This window comes from Pseudogymnoascus destructans, assembly GCF_001641265.1.
Source record: "Pseudogymnoascus destructans isolate 20631-21 unplaced genomic scaffold scaffold_11, whole genome shotgun sequence".
Taxonomy (NCBI): Eukaryota; Fungi; Ascomycota; class Leotiomycetes; order Thelebolales; family Thelebolaceae; genus Pseudogymnoascus; species Pseudogymnoascus destructans.
The window spans coordinates 650,205-674,059 of record NW_020167530.1 but is presented as its reverse complement, the minus strand read 5'-3'; the positions used below and the strand labels follow the sequence as shown (position 1 = coordinate 674,059).

The 23,855-nt window shown below is 47.9% G+C and overlaps 7 protein-coding genes across 7 annotated transcripts; 4 read left to right on the top strand and 3 right to left on the bottom strand.

Annotated features, from left to right (window-relative positions):
• Positions 1-1,666: 1,666 nt before the first annotated feature.
• VC83_05038 (uncharacterized protein) lies at positions 1,667-3,157 on the top strand (the record flags this gene model as incomplete). The annotated part of the gene is made up of 6 exons (XM_024468664.1): positions 1,667-1,835; positions 2,234-2,282; positions 2,332-2,471; positions 2,555-2,652; positions 2,704-2,843; positions 3,055-3,157. The coding sequence occupies 6 exons, from the start codon at positions 1,667-1,669 to the stop codon at positions 3,155-3,157; spliced, it is 699 nt and encodes a 232-aa protein (XP_024323801.1).
• Positions 3,158-11,603: 8,446 nt separating this feature from the next.
• On the bottom strand, positions 11,604-12,573 carry VC83_05037 (uncharacterized protein; the record flags this gene model as incomplete). The annotated part of the gene is made up of 1 exon (XM_024468663.1): positions 11,604-12,573. One exon carries the CDS (start codon positions 12,571-12,573, stop codon positions 11,758-11,760), a length of 816 nt encoding a protein of 271 aa, XP_024323802.1. The 3' UTR covers positions 11,604-11,757.
• Positions 12,574-12,855: 282 nt separating this feature from the next.
• Positions 12,856-13,572, top strand: VC83_05036 (uncharacterized protein; the record flags this gene model as incomplete). The annotated part of the gene is made up of 3 exons (XM_024468662.1): positions 12,856-12,936; positions 13,051-13,177; positions 13,229-13,572. The coding sequence occupies 3 exons, from the start codon at positions 12,856-12,858 to the stop codon at positions 13,570-13,572; spliced, it is 552 nt and encodes a 183-aa protein (XP_024323803.1).
• Positions 13,573-13,589: 17 nt separating this feature from the next.
• On the bottom strand, positions 13,590-15,837 carry VC83_05035 (uncharacterized protein). Its single transcript, XM_024468661.1, has 3 exons — positions 15,267-15,837; positions 15,134-15,204; positions 13,590-15,075 (listed from the first exon to the last, which is right to left on the bottom strand). The coding sequence occupies exons 1-3, from the start codon at positions 15,474-15,476 to the stop codon at positions 13,674-13,676; spliced, it is 1,683 nt and encodes a 560-aa protein (XP_024323804.1). The 5' UTR covers positions 15,477-15,837; the 3' UTR covers positions 13,590-13,673.
• A 150-nt stretch (positions 15,838-15,987) lies between these two features.
• On the bottom strand, positions 15,988-18,065 carry VC83_05034 (uncharacterized protein). The gene is made up of 3 exons (XM_024468660.1): positions 17,722-18,065; positions 16,737-17,655; positions 15,988-16,671 (listed from the first exon to the last, which is right to left on the bottom strand). The coding sequence occupies exons 1-3, from the start codon at positions 17,902-17,904 to the stop codon at positions 16,154-16,156; spliced, it is 1,620 nt and encodes a 539-aa protein (XP_024323805.1). The 5' UTR covers positions 17,905-18,065; the 3' UTR covers positions 15,988-16,153.
• A 139-nt stretch (positions 18,066-18,204) lies between these two features.
• On the top strand, positions 18,205-19,949 carry VC83_05033 (uncharacterized protein). The gene is made up of 8 exons (XM_024468659.1): positions 18,205-18,340; positions 18,411-18,491; positions 18,705-18,736; positions 18,789-18,820; positions 18,875-18,929; positions 18,983-19,049; positions 19,099-19,246; positions 19,296-19,949. Exons 1-8 carry the CDS (start codon positions 18,302-18,304, stop codon positions 19,778-19,780), a joined length of 939 nt encoding a protein of 312 aa, XP_024323806.1. The 5' UTR covers positions 18,205-18,301; the 3' UTR covers positions 19,781-19,949.
• A 567-nt stretch (positions 19,950-20,516) lies between these two features.
• Positions 20,517-23,165, top strand: VC83_05032 (uncharacterized protein). The gene has a single exon (XM_024468658.1). The coding sequence runs from the start codon at positions 21,288-21,290 to the stop codon at positions 22,722-22,724; it is 1,437 nt and encodes a 478-aa protein (XP_024323966.1). The 5' UTR covers positions 20,517-21,287; the 3' UTR covers positions 22,725-23,165.
• Positions 23,166-23,855: the final 690 nt, after the last annotated feature.

Here is a 23,855-nt window from a genome sequence, read left to right as displayed (position 1 = left end):
GTCACGCATCGGCGACAGCTTGTCATGCTTCGGTAAGCGCTATCGTCGCTGGCAATATAGCCTTCCTGGCCCGTCATGCAGCGGTGGTGGGGCACTGGGGCTCCTCTGCAATATAGAGGGGGCAGGGAGGCGGTTATATGCCAGCGGTCTTATCGGCCTGATGCTTTCTGGGGGCGGGAGGGGGACAGAGCTGGACCGGCTTTTGGGTAATTCGATGAGACCCTGCGAAGCATCATCCTGGGTAGTAAATTGTAACACATAGTCACTGGAGGTCATTGGAAGTGTTGGTGGTAGACAAGTTGTTGATTAGTTGAAGTATATAGGTTACAACTACTGAGAACTAGGCTGCGCACTGGGTACTCACGAGTCGAGTAGTAGAATTTTTACTCACCCAGCTGAGTTACTCGCTCATGTCCCGAGTATTGTTGAATGAGGATTACTCACTTGCTGAGTACCTAGTATGGGTCTTGGCAACTCAGTTATATCACGTGTTTGATTAGCCATTACTTATGTTAAAAACGGGGTGCGACTTCATTGATCAAGACGCCATAACTCCAACTCCATTCCCATATTGTTGATGTCCTATTCCACACTATAACCTTTGGCCTTTAGGTACCAGGTTACCAGATGGTTGCCAGAACTCATCTGACCTTCATTCCTGGGTGAGAGACATTTCCATCGATTAAGCCCACAGCTTAAACATCATATCCTGCAAACGCCGAACCAATATCATACCCTTTGCCTGAATTGTCACTCTCTTCGCATGAATAGCGAGGAGATTTGTCACTATAACTGTTAGTATGTCCCTGTCACTATGTTTAAACATCATACTCTCAAATTCTCGAATGAGGAAGCATTCAGCAGCTTCCTAAAGAGCTAGGATAGCAGATTGCTGGAAGCGAAGATTGGACTTGAAGTCTTCTGTGATTTCCCTAACAAGACGCTGGAATGGGAGCTAGTATCAAGTTGCTGTCTTCTGATATCGCGGAGAGCCTTGGTGCCTATATGTTTATTAGAGAGTTCTGGTAATCCTCTGGTAATCCTCTGGTAATCCTCTGGTAATCCTCTTACTAGACTTTGTGCAGCGCGTGGCCTTCTGAGCATGATTGTTGCTAGCTTGAGATGAGCAAACTGGAGCTTTTCTTGCTGTGCCCACAGCCTTTTCCTGTCCCTTTCCGCCAAGCCCAGAGCCAGCCCGTAATCCAAGTGGCATCCTTGGTGCTATGCCGCCAGTTGATCTCCTAGCAGTTTGCTTGGTACGAGTCATTTGCTAATATCAAGGTGAGTTAGTAAAGTAAACACAAGATAAAGAAGTAGATCAAAAGATATGTGTACTTACAGTGAGTTTGTAGAAAGAATATTGCAGAAGAAGAGTATAGTAAAGAGGTAGAGGTTGAAAGGTATGTGTTTTATATGAAGGTGCGCATTGTGGTGTTGTTTTTGGAACAGTAATTCTTTGTAGGTGAATATTCCTTCACAAATATTTTTGTTTGCAACTTTAAAATAACCACGACCTTAGAACCACCTTCCTTGGTTACTCTCCGATCTACACATTCTTCTTCCCTTTTGAGCCTTTACCTCTTTACTAGGACTTCAACTAAGTTTATTATCTTGATTCTATAGCCAGAACTTCTGGAGATCTCTGCTAATCACGTGTTTAGTTAGTATGGCGAAACTCAAGGCACATGAAGAACTCTCCACTAATGCGAATACTATCAAAGCTCGCAACTGCGTCTCCAACCTTACTGAAGATGAGAAGGCTGTTCACTTAGCACTCAAGGCTGACCATGCTGATCTGAGCTACTACTTAAAGAAGTTATATAAGTCTGCAAAGTGTAAGGATGCCTCCTTACCTAGATACTCGAAGAACCCGCCTCAGAGCTGTTACGGTCACCACAAGCATGAAATCCGACTCGGTGTGGTTTCGGACCAGTAGAGGAGGACATAGCGAGTTACACTATAGTGGGGGACAGTAAGGGTGTAGGGTTCAGGGTCGATGCGGACCTGTTGCGGTGGAAGGTTCAGGGCTAGGGTTGGGATAACCGAGTCGGGCCCGTTTCGGGTACTTAAGGAAACAAACTTAACGGGGTTCCCCCTTCATCTTTTTTGTATCCTTCGTAGTAGACCTATAGGATAGCATCCTTTTAGCCTCCAACTCGCACTCTCATATGCTATTACTGTGAGCTGGGTGCCCTGTGTCATTACACAAAGTATATCGCTGCCTCTACTGAAGACAAGACACGTCTACAGAATGAATTGAAGGTTGAGCGTATTTGTGTTCGGTAAGTTCCTTCTGGTAATCTCTGGTAGCCTCAATCTAACTATAAACAGGACTGAGAAGGGTACCCATGCATCTTGCATTGCGAATCAGAAAGTCAAGAATATTAGCGCCTCTTCTTCTCCACAAGCCCCACCATCTACTCCGCCCAAACAACTTCTGTCTGAGCTTGCTGCATTTGAGGGTATCTCAAGTATTCCAATCGATGACAATCATAACAGCGAATGGGAGGATACTGAGGTTGAAGACGATTTGGAGTTGGAGCTTATGTTACAGCGCGAGATATTTTAAATGACGAGGCTGTTCTACCAGATGAGCTTTCCGATGAAGAGATCACTAGCACCCAGGCTCTCTTAACTCAAGCGCACATTGATGTATGCTACCTCATAATCTGGTAATCTTCTGGTGATACTAATAGTTGATAGGCCCATGAAGAGTCCAATTTCCGCAAGTGGCAACATTTCTGGGATAGCTGTATCCACTCATATACGAGAAAGGCTGGAAAGCTGAGAAAGAAGCCTGAGCGTCTCTTTGAGTATATGCCGTGGATTGATGTAGAGGAAGGGTACGTCTCTGATCATCCTAGCAATCTTCTGGCAATACTAATTGTTTATTATAGCACTTTTCACGAGGTTATCCCACCACATAAATATTTCTGTTTGTACGAGCAGGCAGTTTGGAAAGTGGGCCTAATTACCAGGACCTGTGCAGTGGTACCCAAAGTCTTACAATCTTGTCGACAATGGATGGTTGCAAATATCCACTCATAGTTCTAGCTTCAAAGAGGCGTTCTTACTTGTCTACTCTAAGAAGTTTGATAAGGAAAAGTGGGCTAAGGTATCAGCTGCACAGGATATGTTGTTCCTGGAGCTAGAGTAGAGGAGAACTTGAGTTGCTAAAGTTATAGCGCTGGAGTACCTTTCGCGTTGGAAAACCAGGTATTTAAGTACTTCATCGTAGCCAGACTTCTGGTAACCTTCTGATAATCGAGCAATTTGCCAAATGCCATCTCAATACTCAGAGTTGTTTGATTCTGACAGTATTCTCAGACTCTTTTCCGTCTTCTCAACGACTATCCTCATTAAATCAAGTCTGTAAGGACACAGGGCACCCAGCTCACAGTAATAGCATATGAGAGTGCGAGTCAGAGGCTAAACGGATGCTATCCTATAGGTCTACTACGAAGGATACAAAAAAGATGAAGAGAGGAACCCCCGTTGGGTCAATCTCCTTAAGTACCCGAAACGGGTCCGACTCAGCTAACCTGCCTTAACTCTTATCATGTGACCGTAACCTGCCCGACTCAGATCCTTTCCATCACTGAGGGACAGGCATCCTTACAAAGTCCCTGCAGGCCTTGAATATATTGGCAAGTTAAACCAATTCGTCAAATGGACTAAGGATACACACGATATATTCATTGAGTGGTGGAAGCTATCACGATGGTATGAACAACACTCAGATCATACTACAAAACTTCTTATGAAGATTGCATGGGATTCAACCAACTGGAGTTCTCAATACTGGAGAAGTTATCACCAAGGAGCAGACCGGCTTTCTGGAGAACCATGTGTTATTTGTACTTATTGTTCGAAGGCCCTTACGCATCCTGCAATCAAGTCTGCTGGCCCAAAGTCTATGGCAACACATCTTGCACAGACATTTGCAAAAAGAAGTCACAGATGGGAAGGATAGTCTCTATCAAATGCGAATCAATCAAATGCAACCTCAACAAGTAAGGATTACCAGATTATTACCAGAATTATGTAGGTTAATACCTATAATAAGATCATATTCTCACACAAAAGACATTTTATGAACAAGTTCTATACACAGTTATCTTGACTCATAGCTCGTTCCGCTCAGTCGAGGATCCTCATCAAGACCCTATAAATACTTTAGGTATTAGTAGGTCTGGCCGGCCTCATCAAGCAAGGTGGAGGGATGTTCTTAAGCATATATAATAGATAATAGCGTTCTAATAATCTTCTGATAATCATGGTACTTAGATAGAGGAATATACATGATTCGTTCTCACAGCTTACTAGAGATGGCGAGAGTGATGCTAATAGATGTAATACTTTAACTTAACCATAAAACAGTATTAATCGTATGAGGGACTGTTCACATGATGCATAAATCTTACACGTGATAGCCGAGTACTCACCGGGTTTTTACAGAGTAACTGAGTATTGACCTCACTCACCGAGTCGAGTAAAAGGTTCAGCTACTCACCCAGCTGAGTAACCCACTGAGCGAGTGAGCCGAGTATTGAGCGAGTAGTGCGCAGCCTACTGAGAACTATATATGTGGGTGGGTGCCACGCCAGTGGCTCCCGTGGCTCTGAACCCCGATTCCTGCAACACACCCCTCTGGTGATATTGTAGAAAACATATCAACAGTTAGTAGCACCCCTAGTTCTTCATCCGTAACCTATAATCAGTCCATCTTTGGAAGCTGTTTAAGCTTGATCAGCTCAATGAATCTCTGATGCCATCTCCTTCGTATACACATAATATAGATCAACAAGGTTTTCCTTCACTTGATTTCGGATGTAGTGGTATTTGACGTCGATGTGCTTCGTTCGCTGATGAAACTCTGGATTCTCTGCAAGTGCAAGAGCTCCTTGGTTGTCGCTGATGATTTCCGTTGTGAGTGCATCCTTCTTCTTATATCCAAGCTCCTTGATGTCGAAGCCATGCTCCTTCCTGTGCAGCCTTAAACATAGCCACGTATTCAGCTTCAGTAGTCGCAACTGCAACGGTTGGCTGTCTCTTCGAAATGCTCACAATGACGCCTCCACAGAAAAGGTAGACGCATCCTGTGTGAGACTTGCGCTCGCTTCTGTCGCCTGCGAAGTCTGCATTGACGTATCCTCTTAATGCCATAGCCTCATCATCCTTCCAATCGCCTCCATAACAGATGCACAGATGAATAGAGCCTGCGAGATACTGCAGACAGCGACGAGCAGCTGCGATATGCTGTGGCGAGGGGTTTGCGAGAAAACGAGATAGAACGGACGTGCAATAGTTGATATCCGGTCGAGTGTTTGTGGCTAGATACATTAGAGATCCAACCATAGACTGATACAGCTTGATTTCGTGAGCTGTAGCTTTGTCTTTGTACGGAGTCATGAGAATTTCCCATCCTTGGGCACAAGGCGTCTTCACCGTGTGGCAATTCGTCATTCCAAAACGGCTAGGATCTTTTGAGTATATGCATCCTGTCCAAGGTAGATCTCTCGCTTCTTTCTATCTCGATGAATGCGGACTCCAAGGAAGTATTGTGCAGGACCGAGTTCTTCAATTGTGAACTTTGTCTGCAACTCATATTTCAACTTACTTAAGTCCTCGTTATCTTTGCCAATAATGAGGCAGTCATCAACATAAGTGACAATGATGATCTTTGTGTCCTTGTTGATAAAGATGCATTGGTCTGTTTCGAGTGGTTCAAATCCAAGAGATTGGAGTGCTTTGCGAAGCTTTTTCTGCCAGAGACGTGGTGACTGCTTGAGACCGTAAAGCGTGCGTGATAGCTTGCACACATCCTCCTTTGAAAGCTTGACACCATTCTCACACCATCCAGGAGGCAATTCAACATATACCTCTGCATCGATATCATTTTCAAGGAATGCAGTGTCAACATCCATCTGTTCAATCTCAAGATCGAAACGTGCAGCGAGGGCAACGGCGATTTTCCATGTGGCTGATTTGCAAACTCCTGCAAAGGTCTGCTCATAATCCTTTCCATATCTCTGCTCATAGCCCTTTACAACCCATCGAGCCTTGCGGCGAAGGATTTTGCCATCTCGATCTCTTTTAGTGCGCAAAACAAGGCGTCCACCAAGGACCTTTTTCCCTTTTGGAACTTTGCTTTTATGCATGACTTTCCACACTTTCTTACGAGTAATGGATCGATATTCAGAGGCAATGGCCTCATGCCAGAGATCTGCATCAGATCGAGCGAGTGCTTCTTCCATGGTTTGCGGATCTGAGTTGTATTCTGTGCCTGTGAAAAATGTATTTTGGAAATCTTCGTCTTGATATTCCTGTTCTTCCTCTGCATACATGGCATTTCGAGATGAAGCAGCATCCTTTGCTTGGCTTCTCGTGACTCAATTGTGCAGCAATAGGAACCCAGACTTTGCGAGTTTGGGTCTTCTTTGGAGGTTTGCGCTCCTCATGCTCGATTTCTGCATCTGGCTGATCTTGAGGAGTTTCTTTTGCATCCTCCTGATTGTGAATTAGGTCTAGAGTCTGTCCTTCATAGTCTTTATTCATTGAGACAGAAGGTGGAGGGTATCGCAGTTCATCCATTTCTTCCACTGCGTTGTTGTGGGCTGCTTGGACATTTTCGTCACTGATTTGGTCAAATGTTGGCTCTGTAATGAAACCACTGCCTTCATCAAATTGAGCATGCGAAGTTCTTATAATCTTCTCTCCAGCTCGAGAGGGGACGTAAACTCGAAAAATGTTATGACCCTCATATCCAACGAGAATGCCGACTTCTGCCCTTGAGGCAAGCTTCTGGCTTTGCACTCTGCATTCCTTTTGGACAATAACATATGTCTTGCATCCTAGAACTCGCAAGTGGGCGATGTTAGGTGTGTGATTCACCCCTGGTTCAATTTCGTCCCAAAATGCTTCAAATGGTGTCTTCCCATCAATGGTTGAAGTGGCCACTCTGTTTGAGATGTAAATGGCAGCTTGAAACAGCTCTGGCCATAGGAATTCAGGAATTCGCTGATCGATTGCAGCAGATCGAACACGTTCAAAAATGGTGCGAAAGCTCGTTCGGCTGTGCCGTCTTGATATGCGCAAAATGGAGTGGACAGCTCAATTGTAATGGTGGGTGCAGCAGATGTGAGAATCTAGCCACCCAAGGAAGGGGTGATTTTACTAAGACAACACACTGTCTTAGGAAACAGAGCCAAAGGGTTGTAGCTTAGACTATTCCACAACGCAGCAATCAGGTGTGTGATGTAGTGAAGTGGTTCAGACAAGTTGCAACAAATGTTGAGTCTGGGAACTCAGGAGTAAGTCAGAGGTTAACACCTCACTGACTTTTCAGAAACAAGGAGTAACAAGATGAATGCTTGGAAGCTTGGAAAAGACGTGGAAGTATGTGATAGTCAATTTACTGTATTGTCTGCTTGCCCTTTCTTAAGGAAAGGGCAATCCTATTTATGCCAAAGGAGTGTAGTTCTCTCATTTTCCATGACTTTCCATGACTAACCAGGCTTGGTAAATGTATTAGAAATCAAGTGCGACCCACAACTAGCTTGCTAATCATGTAGTGAACGTAAGAGAATCCCATAGAACCATCTCTTGGGTTCCTAGCCTATAAGAAGTGAAAAGGAGGTCCAAGGTCAGAGTACCTATAGACAAATTATGTCATAACTTAACCAATCTTGTGGGTAACTAAGGAGCGATGACGTGTAATGAATCATAGAGGGTTGTAGAAGCTTCTAGAGCTATCGTTCATGTTCCTAGGCCTCTAGTTGGTAGAGATATGCCATGTGGTAGTATTGGCCCACCCCCTTAAGGAGGAGATTTTCTTAATAACTTGTTCAATGAGTGTCCAAATGATATGCCGTGATGTATGTAGCATAAACAGATGTAGTAGAAGAGTTTGCAGCAATCGTTGAGTAGTATTGCTTTTGTTGTTGGTGTGATAAGCCAAGATATGTATGGTGACTTGTAGGTTTGAGGAGGAGATTTCTAAGTTTGCTCTTGAGTTTGATAGCAAACTGAGTGCAACGAATGTCAGTATGACATCAATGATGGTTCCGAGATCTGCTGTAAGCTCATCGATCTGGGTAGGAGCATATTCCTTTCCTCCATCCATTCTGAATCTCTTAATTGTGATGTTGTATTGTGTCTTTGCAAGTCGAATCATCCAGACAATGCATTTGTACACGTCACCCTTATTCTTAAAGGTCCATCCATAGCGGACACTGTACTTTCCACAAGTAAACAGTATGCCATACTTCTCTCCGTGGAGTCCGTGAGGTGTGATAGTAACAACATCACAATGAACTTCTTCAAGAGCTGTTTTCGGTCTTAGTCGAGCTGAAATTTTGTTCACTCGACGGATTGGCTTTGCCTCTTCACATGGCTGGCACAACCTCGTCGCAATGGCAGTGGCTATATGAGATCCCATTTACCATGTCTTTGGTCTTGCGGACGTTATCGAGTCCAAGATGACAGAGGCGTCGATGCCAAAGTTCAATGTCTGTGTTCTTATGCTCAATCGCAGCAGGTAAAATCAAGAGCAGGATAAGTGATTCCTTTGCTTCCATTTTGAATTCGTAAAGGAACAGATCTGAGTCAACTGTGCCCATCTCATTGCCATGCTTATCGAGAAGCTGGCCATTCTGTAGATGACCTCCGCTGCTATAAAGCTTCTTTCCGCTAAACAGGCAAACTGGCGAGGAAGGCATATAGATGACATGATGGAGGGTAATTTGGGTCTTCTCTCTGTTTCCCTTTACTCCAAAAAGTCGAACTGAGCCACAGCCTTGAGGACGAACAAGTCCATTTGCTGTATTCATGAATGGTAAATCCATGCGCTCTTCGTAAGTGTCAAACTTCGCAAGACTGTTTGCAATGTGCTCATCTGCTCCTGTATCGAATAACCACCTATCTCTGCTTATAGTGTTCGATTTGGCAGGCATTGAGAAAGCTACAAGGTCGAAATAGTTCTTAGAGTCATTGCCCTCATCTTTGGTTTCATTTTTCTTTTTCTCAATATGCTTCCGATATGGGGTCCATTTCTTCCCATTCTTCCGCTCCCACTCATCACGCTTCTCCTTGTTATTTTCGAGGCAGTCTTGAGGTGAGTGTCGAGGTTTCGGCATTGTGCAATGTGGGCAAGATGGTCGATCTCCATTCTTCTTGTCCTTGCTTGGGTTTTTGCCCTTACCCGTTCCTTGAGATTTGTTTCCGTACAAGGCATTCGAGCCTGTAGGAGTCGATTTCGATCTCGCCTCATCTGTGAGGTCATTGATAAGAGAGTCGAGAGTGATGCAGTGATCTGGAGACCGAAGGAGTGATCTTTGGCGTTCTGCCCAAGTTGGCCACTTGTTCGCACAAGAAGCTATAAACATAACAGGAAGCCAATCATTATGAGGAGGGCATTGTAGACTCTCAAGTTTGTCGATAGCTTCACGGACAGCGATAATAAATGTGTCAAGCGAAGAGAAATTCTCGTACTTGAGGTGAACATAATCCTGAATTGCATTGTATCCACGGGGATCCACAGAATATCAGGTGATGGATAACATTGGATATCATGGATATTATGTTATCCATGTTATCCACGGATATCCCTTTGGCACGACACCACTATATAAGTAGATAGTATTCCTTAGATAGGAGCTTCGTGCTCAACTCAATATAGTATTCTTTACAATACTGTAACGTGTTACTTGGAAAGCCTTTGTGTTTAATCCCATGCCTCCTCTGTCAAGTCAACCTTATGCAAGAAACCTCTGTGTCTTCTATCATTTAGAAGTCAGCATTACAGAGGATTGCAAGGGAATTTGGAGAAGTCCATAAGTCAACTGTAAAGTGTATATTTGTAAGGGCAGCTTGAACAGCCTGTCGAGTGATAACCTTCTCTTCTGTATATTTACGAAGGACCCAATCGTGAATTGTTGTCGAGCTATGAGGCAGCCATTCATTGATGGCTGGATTTAAATAGTGAAGCATGGTATATATATATTAATAAAAGCCTTAAATCATGAAAGGTAGTACTACTTACGTGCGGAACTCAGGGATTGAAACCATTCGGAATGGAATTCCACATGCTACTATCCAGTGCACATAGAGATCTTCCTTTTTCTGTAGGAGTAGTCAATGTATTCGTATTATTATAGTCTGCAAGAGCTTCATCATTTGAGTGGAATAGAAATGCTTGAGCTGCCAAGTTGATAATATGACCATTGTAGCGAAGGCGGTGATGTTCTACATTGTAGACAATTTGATACTGATCAAATAAGACTATTTATAAACAAGTTAGCATAAAACTATAGACTTGTTTTTATAACCTATTGATTACTTATACATACGTGTAGACAATGCTTCTATCATGTATCATTATTGCTTGCATTATCTGTTGAACTAAGTGGATTATCTCAGTACAGCGGTAGAAGTAAAAGTAATAATGGTGAACAGCAGAGCACTGGTGTATGTGATTGTTTTGTTGTTATTAGAGTGAAGCAATCTACGGAATCTATATACTCCGAGTGAGGTGCGCTACCTCGGTAGGTAGCCACCGCACGTCTCAGGATTCAGGTCAGAGCAACCACCCCTTATTTTGACATAATGAAACCACACTGGAGTTATGGCTAGGCGATTGAGGCCCACGTTTGCAAAACTAGTGATCTCCTCGCAATGCGGCAAAGCCAGCCCGGCTGACATTTTTTTCGCTCCAACAGGGCCTCAGTTAATTCCCAGTTGCGACTTCGAATATCTATGGTGGCCGCATTCCAGTCCGCAAACAGTATCCTCTTTGTGGTATTTGTGGACCGATGAATGTGTCTATCGCTTCTGCCTCTTGTCGATGACCTGTCTCTTTCAGCGCAGACGGAAGGACTTGGGACCAGGGTTAGAGCAGACAACAAAGCGGATATGGCTCAGAATTTGGTTCGCGCGAGGGGCGCGGCTCATGACTGAATTTAACCTCGGAGGTTCCACATGATGGTTGGTTGATCCCCAAATAGGGGCCTTGTGTTAAGTCGTGTGCATTTTCCATGGTAGGGCGCTGTTCGCAAAATTCTCATTTTTGGTCGGGTGTAATTGTGAGTCGGCAAAATTATCCAACTCAACCATATCTTCCAACTCAACTATTGCAACCCTGCTATTCCCCGTCTTCTGAAGTTGTGCCCCATGGAAGATATGGACAAAAAGAAGCCTGCAATTCCTACTGCAATACCACAAGTGAAGAGGAGGCCTGGCAGACGCGTGGTGTCTAGGGAACTACACGGCGAAGCACCCTGACTTCTTTATAGGGGGTTAGGGGTGTGATACGGGGTCTTCGGGTGCGACGGCGCTGGGAAGAACCAGCGGCTGGGGTGGATTAGTGATGCTTAGTCTTGTGATCTGCGGTTATGTTGTAGGAGCATTGGCGGGGATAACCAAGGATGTGCAGTTCGCCGCATTGCAGTACTGGATGGCCGAGAATTAATAATGAAGTGGAGACACAACAACTACTGAGATAAACATGCGCAAGCTCGCCATATACTTGCAGATTTAGTATCAGGGGTAGGTGGAAAGGAGAAGAGGCAACCATCAACAGGAAATATTTACGGCTACAGATATAGTGCGAAGAGAACCAAAGTTATGATTGATGGAAGTAATCCGTGACTAAATAAATATATGATGTAGCCGCCCAAATAGCATTTATCGTCCGTAGACGGGATATCCTCCGTAATGCCCCAAACTCCAAACCCAACCCACCCATGACCAACCAGCACTCTACCGCCACGTCCCAGGCAACTCAGCCCTCTCCCTACCCCTCCTCTTCAACCCCACCTCCCCTCCCCCAACGAGACTACTCCACCTCCTCCCCACACTCCGCCTATCCCTCCCAACCATCTTCGCGCAGTCCATCCACTCCCGTCGACTCAGCCTCAGTTTCTGCAACACAAGTTCAACAAGCACCCTATCCTCCTCATTCGTCCACTCCCCCTCATCGCCCTCACCCTCCTCCACCACCTCAGACGTCTCCCCCACTGGGCCTCCTACTATTCCCAGCGCATCCGCCTTCACCCCCTCACTCCGATACTGATGCGCATCATGTAACCTCTCAAAGTCCCCCCTCACAAGCCCCAACGGCATCATCTCCGGCACACCCCTACTCCTCTTCGGCGTCCTCGGCCCTTCCTCCTCCTCCTCCTCCTCCTCCTCCTCCACCACTCCCCTCCGCCTCTTCCCCGCCCCCCTCGGCGGCGCACGCTTCACTATCCTCTTCCTCGGTATCGGCTTCACCGGCAGCGGCGCCTCAGCAACAACCGCAGCGCTGGCATCACTCGACGACGGCCGCGACGTCGACGACCGCAGACGCAGCTTCATCGGCGACGGCAGCGGGACGTGTCGCATTGGCGGGGTGGGAAGCTGCGTCTGCGGCTGCGGCTGCGGCGAGGCGAGCATGCTCTGCAGGGCGTGACATGTGGCGAGGAGGGCGGAGTGTGAGGATGTGGCCTGTTGTGAGGGAGAAGCGGGCGGGGAGGCGAAGAGGGAGGGAGGAAGGGGGGCGCGGCGAGGGGGCGGGCAGAGCGCAGGGAGGAGCATCGTTGACGTTGTTGAGGTTATGACTGTGAAGGTGGTGGTTTGTGCGCCGGCTCCGGCCGGGCGGTAACGGTCGCGGATTGCGCGGGCGGGCCGGGTCGAGGTGAAGGCCTGTGTGTCGCGGGTATGTATAGGAGATATGATATGAATGGCTTATAGCTGCGCGGAGTATGTGCGACAGCGAGCTGTGCTGCTCCTCGTGGGGCTGAGGGGCAGTTATGGATCGATATGCGCCGTGAAGTGTCCAGTGTTATGCAGTGCGATGCGATATGATGCGCAGGAACAATGGTAACAGCGGATGTGGGTGGACGAGGGAAGGGGTCTGGCGGGACGGCCAACACAGGCCTTAATATGGGCAGCCTGAGGGTAGCCTGGTGTCCCCGCTCCGAGACCACGATGCCGTGTGATTGGCTGAGAGAGGGGTGCTTCGGACGGCGCGTGATGGGTTCAAGGGGTGAAAGCTAACTGGAAAGAGTTTAGTGGAAACTGGTGGGACCCAGGTCTTCCGCCCTTGTGAAGGCCCTGCGCTATTCCCGCTTAGTAGTAGCGCTGTTTGAGAGACGCATCTTGCGCGTTTTGACGCGTCGAGAGGGTCGCGCCCTTACGCGTAAGTGCCTGCATTGGCCAATCAACAGTCAGGTTTGAGTTCATGAAACAGGCCAGGCGGAAGCGGGCAGCGGGTGGGTAGTGTTGTTCACAGACGGTATGGAGATCAAGGAAGGCATATCAGACGGCATGGAGATCAAGGCAGGCATGTCGAGTTTAGATCAAGGCGGGCATGTCGAACAGTTTAGAGATCAAGGCGGGCATGTCGAACAATTTAGAGATCAAGGCGGGCATGTCGAACAATTTAGAGATCAAGGCGGGCATGTCGACAGTTTAGAGATCAAGGCGGGCATGTCAATGCACCCATCCATATCGAGGTGTGGAGATCAAATGGGCGGGCACATCAAAGATGTCAAAGAGGATGAACAAACCAGCTACTCACGTACAGTAGAATAACTAACATTATACTCACAGTGCTTCTCGTCTTGTATGTACAGTACATATATATACTCGCTTTTTCATCCCATCTCCATAAACCATCCCACCCTCCTACCATTCTACCACCCCTCCACCTTCCTCATCTTCATCCACAGCCCATTCTCCGGCTTGCTCGTAGCCCCCCTCTTAATCGGAATCGTCCTCTCATCCTCCATCCTCGGATCCGCCAACTCAAACTCAAACCTCCCCACAAAAGCAGCCACCAAGCACGCAAACTCCCCTCTCGCAAACTTCTCCCCAATACAGCTGCGTGGCCCATGTATGAACGTCAGGAACGCATAGTTCGACTCCGCACCCCCACTCGCGTCCCGCAGCCAGCGCTCCGGCTCGAACTCATCCACATCCGGGCCCCAGAGCTTCGGGTCGCGGTTCGTCGCGCACGGCACCAGATACAGCATCGTGCCCTTGGGGATGGGCACCCCCTGGATCGAGGTGTTGACGTTGGCCTCCCGCAGCGTCATCGGCACGGGGGAGTGGTGCCGGAGGACCTCTGCGCACACGGCGTTCAGGTAGGGCAGCCGCTCGATGTCGGCCGCTGTGATGGAGTCGCCAGAGTCGGGGCTTGGGAGACCGGCGCGCACTTCGGAGCGCAGACGCGTCTGCATGGCTGGGTGTATGCTGAGTAGGTAGATGGCCCAAATCATAGCTGTAGCAGTTGTTTCATGACCGGCAGCGAGGAAGGTCATGAGCTGGTCGACGAGTTGGTCGTCGGTGAAGGCGCCGGACTCGAGAGCCACGCTGAGGATGTCCTTGTCTGCTGCTAGGCCTTTCGCGAGGCGTTCCTTCTTCTTGGTGATGAGGTCCCGGGAGATGTCGCGAATTATTTTGGCGGATTTATTCACTTCCCTGTTGTACTTGAAGGGCAAGTGCCTAATGATGACGTGGGGGATAAATAAGGACAAGATTTGCAGAGCGAAAGCCTGGCGAGAGGGCCGGAACGTCCTGACGTATGCTTGATACAAGTCGCCTGTTGGGTCAGCGATGGCATTGAAGTCCTGCCCCATTCCGGCGACCCCAATGATGTCTAGGGTCGCGCGGTTAAACCACTGGCTGACGGATACGATTGCTTGGTCGCTGTCTAGCTTGACGTCTCGGCTGACGCCGGCCTCAATAGCATCTTCTGGAGGTGGGGCGCCGGCAGTGTTTTTGATCTCGTCGTCTATGGCGAACACAACCTCGAGCGATTTAGACCAGAACGTCGGGAAGAGGCTCTTAACATGGCGGAAGGCGAACGCGGGCATCAGGTTCTTGCGTTGAAACTTGTGCTCGTCACCCTCGGCCAGGAGCACGCCGATGCCGAGTAGACGCCCGATGCCTACGGAGACCTCGTGAGGCTTTACGAAATCATAGGACTTAGTAGTGAGAACCTCAGAGAGGGCCTTGGGAGAGGTGATTAAGAGGCGCTCCTTGTTGAAGATGCCCAGGAAACGAATAATGCCATCGTTCGGGATTGTTCTAGCCCTGAGGAGGTTAGAATAGAGGAAACATATACGAAGCAATGTGGCTCGATGTGACTTACCATTTTCGCTGCGGACCACCCAGATTTTCTGCAGCCATGTTGTCCCATTGTCCCATGAATAAACCGTTATCCTAACGGCGCATATTTTAGCTCAGTGGCCACTGTAGGGAGTCTCTATCAAAGGTTCACAAACCTTGGGGCCGGGTAGGTGTCTCAATGGGCTAAGCCTATGCTTCAACAATACGTTGTAGAAGACCCAGACTGCAAACTGCAACAGGAACCCTTCAATAAAGATTCCTATATATCCAAATGTAAGATACCATGGCGGGATTATGACACGGTTCCCAACCAAATATGATGCTACAGCTGCTACCGCCGCAAATATCGTATATTTGGAAACCATGTTGAGGCCTTCCAATTGATGCACCTTCTGTGTGAATGGGTGATGTTGGTAGTTTTGATAATAATGAGAAGCGTGAAACTTAAACCTTACGCTTTATAGGAATAGTAAGAGAGAGGGGCAGGTTTCTCGCGCGAGTGGGTACGGAAAAGAGAAACCGAAAATCTACATCCGAGTCAAAAAGTCTTGTACAAGTAGTACGAAGAAGGAACGGCTCCCAAGGCCACCCGACACCACAACACACCGTAATATCGCGGGGTAGAAGCGATATCACGCAGCGACGCAGAAGACAGATCGCGAGGCCGAAGCCCTCTCAAAGCAAGGAGGTGCGCATGGCCATCACCTTGGATATCAGAGACTTGTCAGCACGCTATAGTGGCGCTATTCATTGGACAGGCCAATCGGTCACTGGGTACCGCGGGCCAAGTGGATCGCCGTGCCGAGGTTGTATTACGACGACCATGGGATGTGATAACACGAGGGATGGATCGTTGACATTGATGGCAGTGGGTGGAGCTTCCGGGTGTGGGGGAGGTGGGACCCAGCGACACTTCTCGACTCAAACCGATGAAAATGCCCTCGTAGAATTCCATCATATCTATTGTACATGCTTATCTTATATATATGTATATATTACACTATGTTTACACGCTCAATTAATACACCAGAAGATTGAGCTCTCAGCTCTCAGCCTCTGTCTGCCCTCTGATAACCCCACCAGGAATATCGACTCTGGTGAAATGAGCTGGCATATGGGTCTGCTCTGCGTCTTCCCTGCGTAAATACAGACCATTCTCAGAGAGTATGCTTAGTTGATTATAAGCCACCGCGAGCTCCCTCCGTGCTTCGTCCCCAGACGTCTCTAAGGGCGGCAATGGAATATCATCGATGGTGGATGGGATACAGCCGAGCACAATCGACGGGGTAGTGCAGTCGACTTCACGGGGCTCCAATTTCTCGGGCTTGTTTAAGGGTAGAATTGCACCAGCAAGTTGATCTAGTTGCTGATGCGCAATTAAGAACTGGATATAAGACCCTGGTTTTGCGATTTGGCCAAGAGCCTGCGTCTGCTCGGCGTCGCTGTCCAGAGCGGATCCCGGCTGGGAGAAGTCATATCGAGCTTCACCTGAGCCGAACTGTGTTTCAGGGTCGAGAGAAAGGAGGCCTGCCTTGATTCCCCAGCCGCCGCCACCAGATACTATGACCCGTTAGTTGGACACGAATAGGGGTATATGCGGAACACATTGGAATATATAAACATACCGACACGGTGTAGGCTAGCTCCATGTCGTATCGCATCCCAGACACGAATAGGGTAGTCTTTGGCCCATTTACCAAGGTCGGATTCATAGACTTCACCAGGAAAAACCAAGGCCCATACGCCAACTGTTTGCTCCGGCAATCCTCGCGATGACAGATACGAGACCACACTCGCTTCAAGCTCACTAGATGCGGGCATTTCTTTCCCGCTAGCATCTGTGAGCGTCCGCACTATGTTCCCGAGTCCGCTTGCGACATGTCTGGTCTCAGTAATAGGTTCCAGGGGGACGCTGGTGGAGCTTTCGAATAGCTTCCCAGAGAACATATCAGAGATGGTCAAAGACTCTAGCTCACTACTTCTCGTTTGCTCAAATTGGCTCCCTGGAGAGCTTCGTTCCCAACGCACTTCAAAAAGTGTGGATGTGCGTCCATTACGGAAAGTCGTGTTGGCGAGAGGCATGGTGATATCTGAATACTTCTGAACGGCCTTTGTAGGCTCAACAGCCGTTGGATCATGAACCCTAACGGTGATGCTTGAGCTATCAGTGGGATTTGATCTAGAGTCCATGGAGCTTTGCTTAAGCCTCCGTTCTTGTTGATATTCCCCTGGCTTACTTAGAATGATGGAAATACCGAACCCCTCCGTCGGTGTGATCCCATCACTATCTAGGTCGGAGATATTGGGTGGGGCCAAGCCATCAACCACCCCCAGGATAGTCTCTACCTCGGTTCCATCCGGCGTAGCTGGAAATATTGTTTGAAGAAGATTTGGGATAAACGGGCCATTTTCAAGCCACGTTGAAAACGAAGGAGTTGACAGTATAACAACAGTTTTTTCCGTATTAGCGAGTAAATCAGTGTATTGTTCTGAATCAAACGAACTCTGAACCTCTTTGATTTTGCTTAGGATGTCATTGGGTTTCTGTAGGCATGTAAGTATATATTTATACCAGCTTCCACAATAGTATAAATTTAGGATTTAACTTACTAGCGAAGCTGGCGATCCCGTCGTTATACTAAATTGTTTCCGCCAAGATTTTTCTGATCTGACCAGACGTGACGGCCTTTCGGCACTGCCATAATATTGTTTGGAAATAAGTGTTATGCGGGGAATACTCTGCAAATATTTAGGCCTTAGCAAAGTTACCAATTGCTTACAGATCCCCTTCATAGCCAAGAAAGTCGCATAAAAGTTGGCCAGGGATTGTACTGAACGCCTCCCTCAAATGCAACACTGTCAAGTCAAAGTGCTACGAGTATGCAATTGCTCGCCACTTCCAGGTGTCTTATTTGCAACCGAGGTTACTTTCGCGCTGGATACTTGTATTAGATGGGTCAGTTTTGCATCCACACAGCTGGCGATGTCTTCATTACTGGGGCGATACTGGCGCTTAGCGCTTAAATCGTAACCAGCAAGGTAAACAGAAAAGTTTAGCGAAAGCTGGACGACATCAATCCAGGTCCACCTGCAAAACTCGGAACGTGTTTCACTTCTATACATACAATCATTCATACTGCAACCCTCTCTACGCGCACAGCCCATTTTCTCCTATTCTACTACCTGCGCAATGGATCGCAGCTTAGATGACATTGTTTCTGAGCGCCATGTATGTTTGTGTTGAACTCAGCCTTTCAGCCTTGCCCCTCTCGTGCATTGGCGCTGACTGTCCCGGATAGCAGAACAAAGACTCTCGAGGACCAAGACGCGGTGGCCGTCGCAACGATAGAACTGAATATCCTCGAGATGGCATAAGAAAGGTTGCTCAACATCCACCACGACATGCGCCGGGTGACCCAGATTTGCTAATGCTGTACTCGCAGGTTTATACAGCTCCTTCCTCCTCCAAAACCTCTTTCGCGTCTCCTCGGCGGCAATCGCAGCCGGATCCAATTGGAGCGACATTTTGAATAGTTGCCTGAAGCACAAATGTATACGAGGACCAGCTAACGCAGGACTTCCCTTGGACACAGTCGATACGAGACGAACCTAGAGATCTTGATTCGTGGGTTAAGATGTTTCCAAGTCAGTAATGGCCAGACGCTGATGTTCAGCAGTGAATGGGTACACGACAAATACAACGATAATAGTATGTTCGAATCACGCGGATCCCGAAAAATGCATCATACTGATTGACGGATAGCATCGAGCAATGCCGGACGCCCAAGACGATACTCCCCAGACCGCGAGAGAGCATAGTATGCTGTTCCGTACCTCCTAAACAATTACAGATGTTGACTGCCCTATTCAGCGCACCAGCAAGCTCGAAATTACGTGTCGACAACGTGCACTACGACCTGACGGAAAGCGATCTCGATGTAGGCAGACCCAGGATCCCGATACTTGGAGCTTTGCTGACAGCTCTAGGGCCTTTTCAATCGCATTGGCCCGGTTGCGAAATTGGAGCTCGTTTACGATCGTGCAGGCCGATCCGAGGGCATTGCTTACGTGACCTATGAGTCCGCTCGTGATGCTAGCGCCGCAGTTCGAGAGTATGATGGCGCAAATGCGAATGGTAAAGCTCCGTACTCTTTCTATTCCTTCGGTTTATTAACATCTCACAGGTCAACCCATCCGTCTGGTAGCAGTGCCATCTGGACCTGGTGGTGGCGGCAGACGTAACCCGTTCGACAGCGCCGTACTCCCTCCTCGTTCGTTGGCAGACCGTATCACCAGAGCGGCAGGCTCGCGCGATCGCTCTTATTCGCCAGTCCGCCACTCTGATGTCAGCGGCCCTCCTCCACCAAATGTCGACAGATATGTCCCTGGACGAGACCGTTCGTCTCGCAGCCCGATGACACGCCGTCGTGATGGCCGCCCACCCGGAGCCAGAAGGGAAAGGGGGGACCGTTCTGACAGAGGAGACAGCCGCCGTGAGGCCGGTGGGAGGTCAGCACGTCGTCCTAAGAAGACCCAGGAGGAGCTCGATGCTGAGATGGAAGACTACTGGGGAGGCGGAGCGAAGGAGAATGGTGCTGACAAGCCATCTGGGGCTGCTGCGCCGGCTGCTTCTGCCAACACCACGGGAGATATTGAAATGGCAGAATAGATGCTTGGTAGCTGTGAATCCTGGTCGGTGTGTTGGTTGTTATCACTCCAGGTTATGCTGAGTTCGTTTCTACTCGGGGGTTTGTCCGGTAGTCATAGGTAGCTCGTGGGTTTGAATTAGGTTGCAAATAAGTGTAGTGTAGAATGGCATTAAAGTTGTTAATCAAGATAACCTGATATTGTGGCATTTTGCTGTGACTATAATGTAATGTAGTGTAATTCGAATAACAATGAATGTATATGGTTCAAAGAAAATAAGCTGCCAGCATTACTTGCTAGTACATCTTGTATTTGATGATTCCAACGGACATCAGGGCAATGTAGAGCATACAAAATGATTCAATATTATAAAGTTAGCTTCAAGGGGTTATTGTATGGGATTCGATTCACTATATATTAATCGCCTCATTCCATCTTTGTACTAGGCCTCTTTATATTATATGCCGCCGATACAATCTTGACAGCAGCAGCCCCTGAAGGGTTTAAATCTATAAGTTAATAACTTGCTATAATATTCTACCGTAAAGCATTGCCTGTGTAATGGGTTGATAAAAGCTACTGCCGGATAAAAGCTACTGCCGGAAGCAATTGGGCGCGGTTTCAAGCAAGAGAAGAAGAACTATTTGGCATTATGATAAACGGTTCCAATTCTCGCTCATAATACAATGAGCCATCGCCATGGGATTAACGTCTAATTCAATTCAGGCGTCTACTTACTCACTTAAAACACTATGAATTCTCGCCGTAGGAGTAAACGCTGAATCAGGCATTTGCTTACCTATCCAAGGATAAATAGAAAGAAAACGTGAGGAGCTTCCCTCTCCGTTTTCTCACATAACATCAACAGAAGACATCTTCCACACATCAACATTCTGTGGGCAATCAAAGCTGAGAGATTCGAAACGAAACGTTCCACGAGGTATGTTTACCTTTTCTTTGACGAGACGCTCTATTGATAATAGGTAGCAAAGCCGCCCTGAATAAGGAGAAAACCCATCGGCGTAGCAACTATCATATCAGTGAACGTCCACAACTACACACTTGGAAGCTAACAACAAACTCGATTCCGAGAGTGTCAACCTCAACAACTTCCCACTTGGAAGCTATATCAACTTGCTTCTTCGAGTGTGAACATCAACGCTCCACACTTGGAAGCCAGCTTGCTTTCGAGGGTGTGGACGACCACAACTGCACACCTCGAAGCTACAACAACTTGCTTCTGAGGTTGTAAAAGTCTGTGACTACACACTTCGAAGCTACACTTGCTTCTGACAGTGTGAACATCAACGTCTGCACACTTGGAAGCTTCGCCAACTTGCTTCTGAGGTTGTGATCGTCTGCAGCTTCAGACTTCGAAGCTCCGACAGCTTGCTTCTAAGATTGGATAAGGTCTTTCTTCCTATAATACACCAGGACTCACGTCAATATCCCACATCCCTTAAAGACGAGCAAGGTTCGCCTTTCCATACAGCAAGAATAACAACACTTGCTCACCTCATTTTTGCAAGATGGCAGGAAAGAAACGTACAGCGGCGCCTTTGCCGCCAAACTCAGGCTTCAAAGCCTCTGCTTCTTTTTTGATGGCTCGAGTAATTGGGCCTTCACAAGCTACCCGTGCCAAACCGGTTGCCATGAACGAAGAGGCACACACGGAGTTTGTACCTGTGTATATACACACAGCCAAGTGTGATATCTGTGAAAAACGAAACGATTCGGTTCTCCAGCGCTGCGTGACATGCACGTCTCAGTTTTGTTATCGGTGCATGCTGGGTGGAGATGGAATCCACGTCAAGAGCTATAATATGGACTGGACAGACTATGGTGCCCAGGCAAACTCCACCTTTAAGGCGCAGAAGAAAGCGCAAGAACACCTCGCCAACCACGTCGCCAACCACAAGCCTGGCAGTGCTCTTCAACAAAGATACACTTCAGCCTCGGAGATCCCATCCTGCAGGACCAACCACAGAGAACTCAAGGATGCCCACAAGGGAACAATGGAGGCCTTTGTTGCGGATGAGATTCCGGCCAAGGCAGGACCCGCGCACAAGGGGCAAAAGACTACCGCCACATATCAACAACCAAACCAGGGGAGGCCAGCACCTGCGGCCAAGAAAAACACCAGAGCCGAAAATGTCACAAGGAATCGCACGGAGGCACAGTTCCCCTTAATCATCCCCGGTCACAAGGACGATGGCCCGAAGTTCCAGAGATTTATTTCCAACCTTCAAGAGACGAATGGCAACGACGAAACGGAGGGGGAATGGACCTCTAGTGACAATGAGGACCACGATCCTAGGAGGATCTCGGACTTTTTCTCTGGCCCCATCGGGGTAATTGGCAGGAAGCGTAACTCTCTGAGACCAGCCCAAAACCCCTGGACCAAAGAGATCAAAGAGAACAAAAAGGACATCAGAGCGGAGTTATCTCTTATTGACCGCCACTTGGACCTTCTCAATGACAAGAAAAAGCTGGCTCTGGTGAGAAAGATGCACATTGACGATGCCCTGGATGCTGCCTGTATCTTGATGAGCATGCGAACCGATGCAAGGGGCTTCCCGGATGAAAAGGAAACCTCGGCCCCTCCAAGCGAATCGCTGGCAAAAAAACTCAAAAGTGGCGAAGCTCTGAACAATGCCCATATCTTCACAGGCATGCGGACCAGTGCGAGGGGCATTCCTGTTGATACAGAGTATGCTTCCAAAGGCACTCAGGCAAACACGAGGCTCCCTTTCAGGGACGGCCTGGGAAGAGTATTCGAAGGTGATGAGGCCGTAGGCGCTTCTACCTCGACGGGCATGCAAACTGACGCCGGGTTCTATCTCGCTGAGAGGACAACTCAGCTCACCGAAACTCAGAGGTCTGCCCTGGAAAAAGAACGCAAGATTGATGCAGTCGTGGAAGCTGCTTATTATTCCTTCATGCGTGAGGGGCGGTCCTCCAGATAAGACACAAAGGAACCAGAAAATGAGAGAACCTCCAGACAGTGATTTTGCGGGGTGGAATGTTAGGGAATGCATGCTGTCTGTATGAGATAAGTGGTGTCTGCATGTAATGACAATGGAGTTCTTTAAAAATCACTGCTTGCCCCTTTGCTTAGTGCCGATGTTCCTGACTGTTGACAGAACAGACTTTCAATCTCCATGATAATCCAGTATATCCCTAACATTGTCACAGCTATTTGGACCTGATATAACTGTATAGTATACGGCTAAGATTCCCCGTTGTCTTTGTCTTGCTCCTGAGCACAAGGGCCAGTAACCTGCTTCCATGTTATCAATAGGAGGGCAGTTCGTCACATTGAAGAACCCAGCTTGACGCTCCAGACTCATATCTAGACGATTAAGCCGAAGAAACCCCATAGTTTATCCAGATATACTCCATGCATGTTGAACTGTACCTATCGCACGTCGCCGCCACGTGACATTATATTCGCCATTGGCGTCCTCCGAGTATCGCTTTGTAATGGGGGGTAACAACAGGTCGTATCTCAGCTTGGAGCTCGCGGGTCGGACATTTTAAATATATGAAGTGCCCCGACTCGAATGCTTAGATAGCGAATTATATTTGGTCGGTTTTATTTACTATATGAACCTAGCTATTCCTCTGGCCAGTCCTGCTCCCCACAGAGTCGAGTCGCAATATTCTACCTTTCCTCTACGTTTGTCCTGCCCTAAAGCCTTTCTAATAATGGCCACTTCAACACTTGCAACGGTGGGCGTTTTGTCAATCGGTGAGATGGGCCTGGGGGTTGCCAAGTTGTTAATAGCCCACAACTACCGTGTTGTTCCCGGCATCACAGGGCGAAGGTATGACCCATAATGAGATTTCAATACAAGAAGCATGCATCATTGACTGATATTATTTCTAGCAAATACACCCAGGAGAGGGCAAAATAGAGACCTTGGCAACCGATGAAGACGTTGTCCGAGAGGCCGACTACATATTGTCCATAATACCTCCCACGAGATGCTCTGGCAACGGCTCGGCGGGTTGCCGATGTTCTACAGTTCCATAAAGGCATACGTTCAACGCCATTGTACTACCTAGGCCTCAATGCGGTGTCTCCCCGGAGCGCA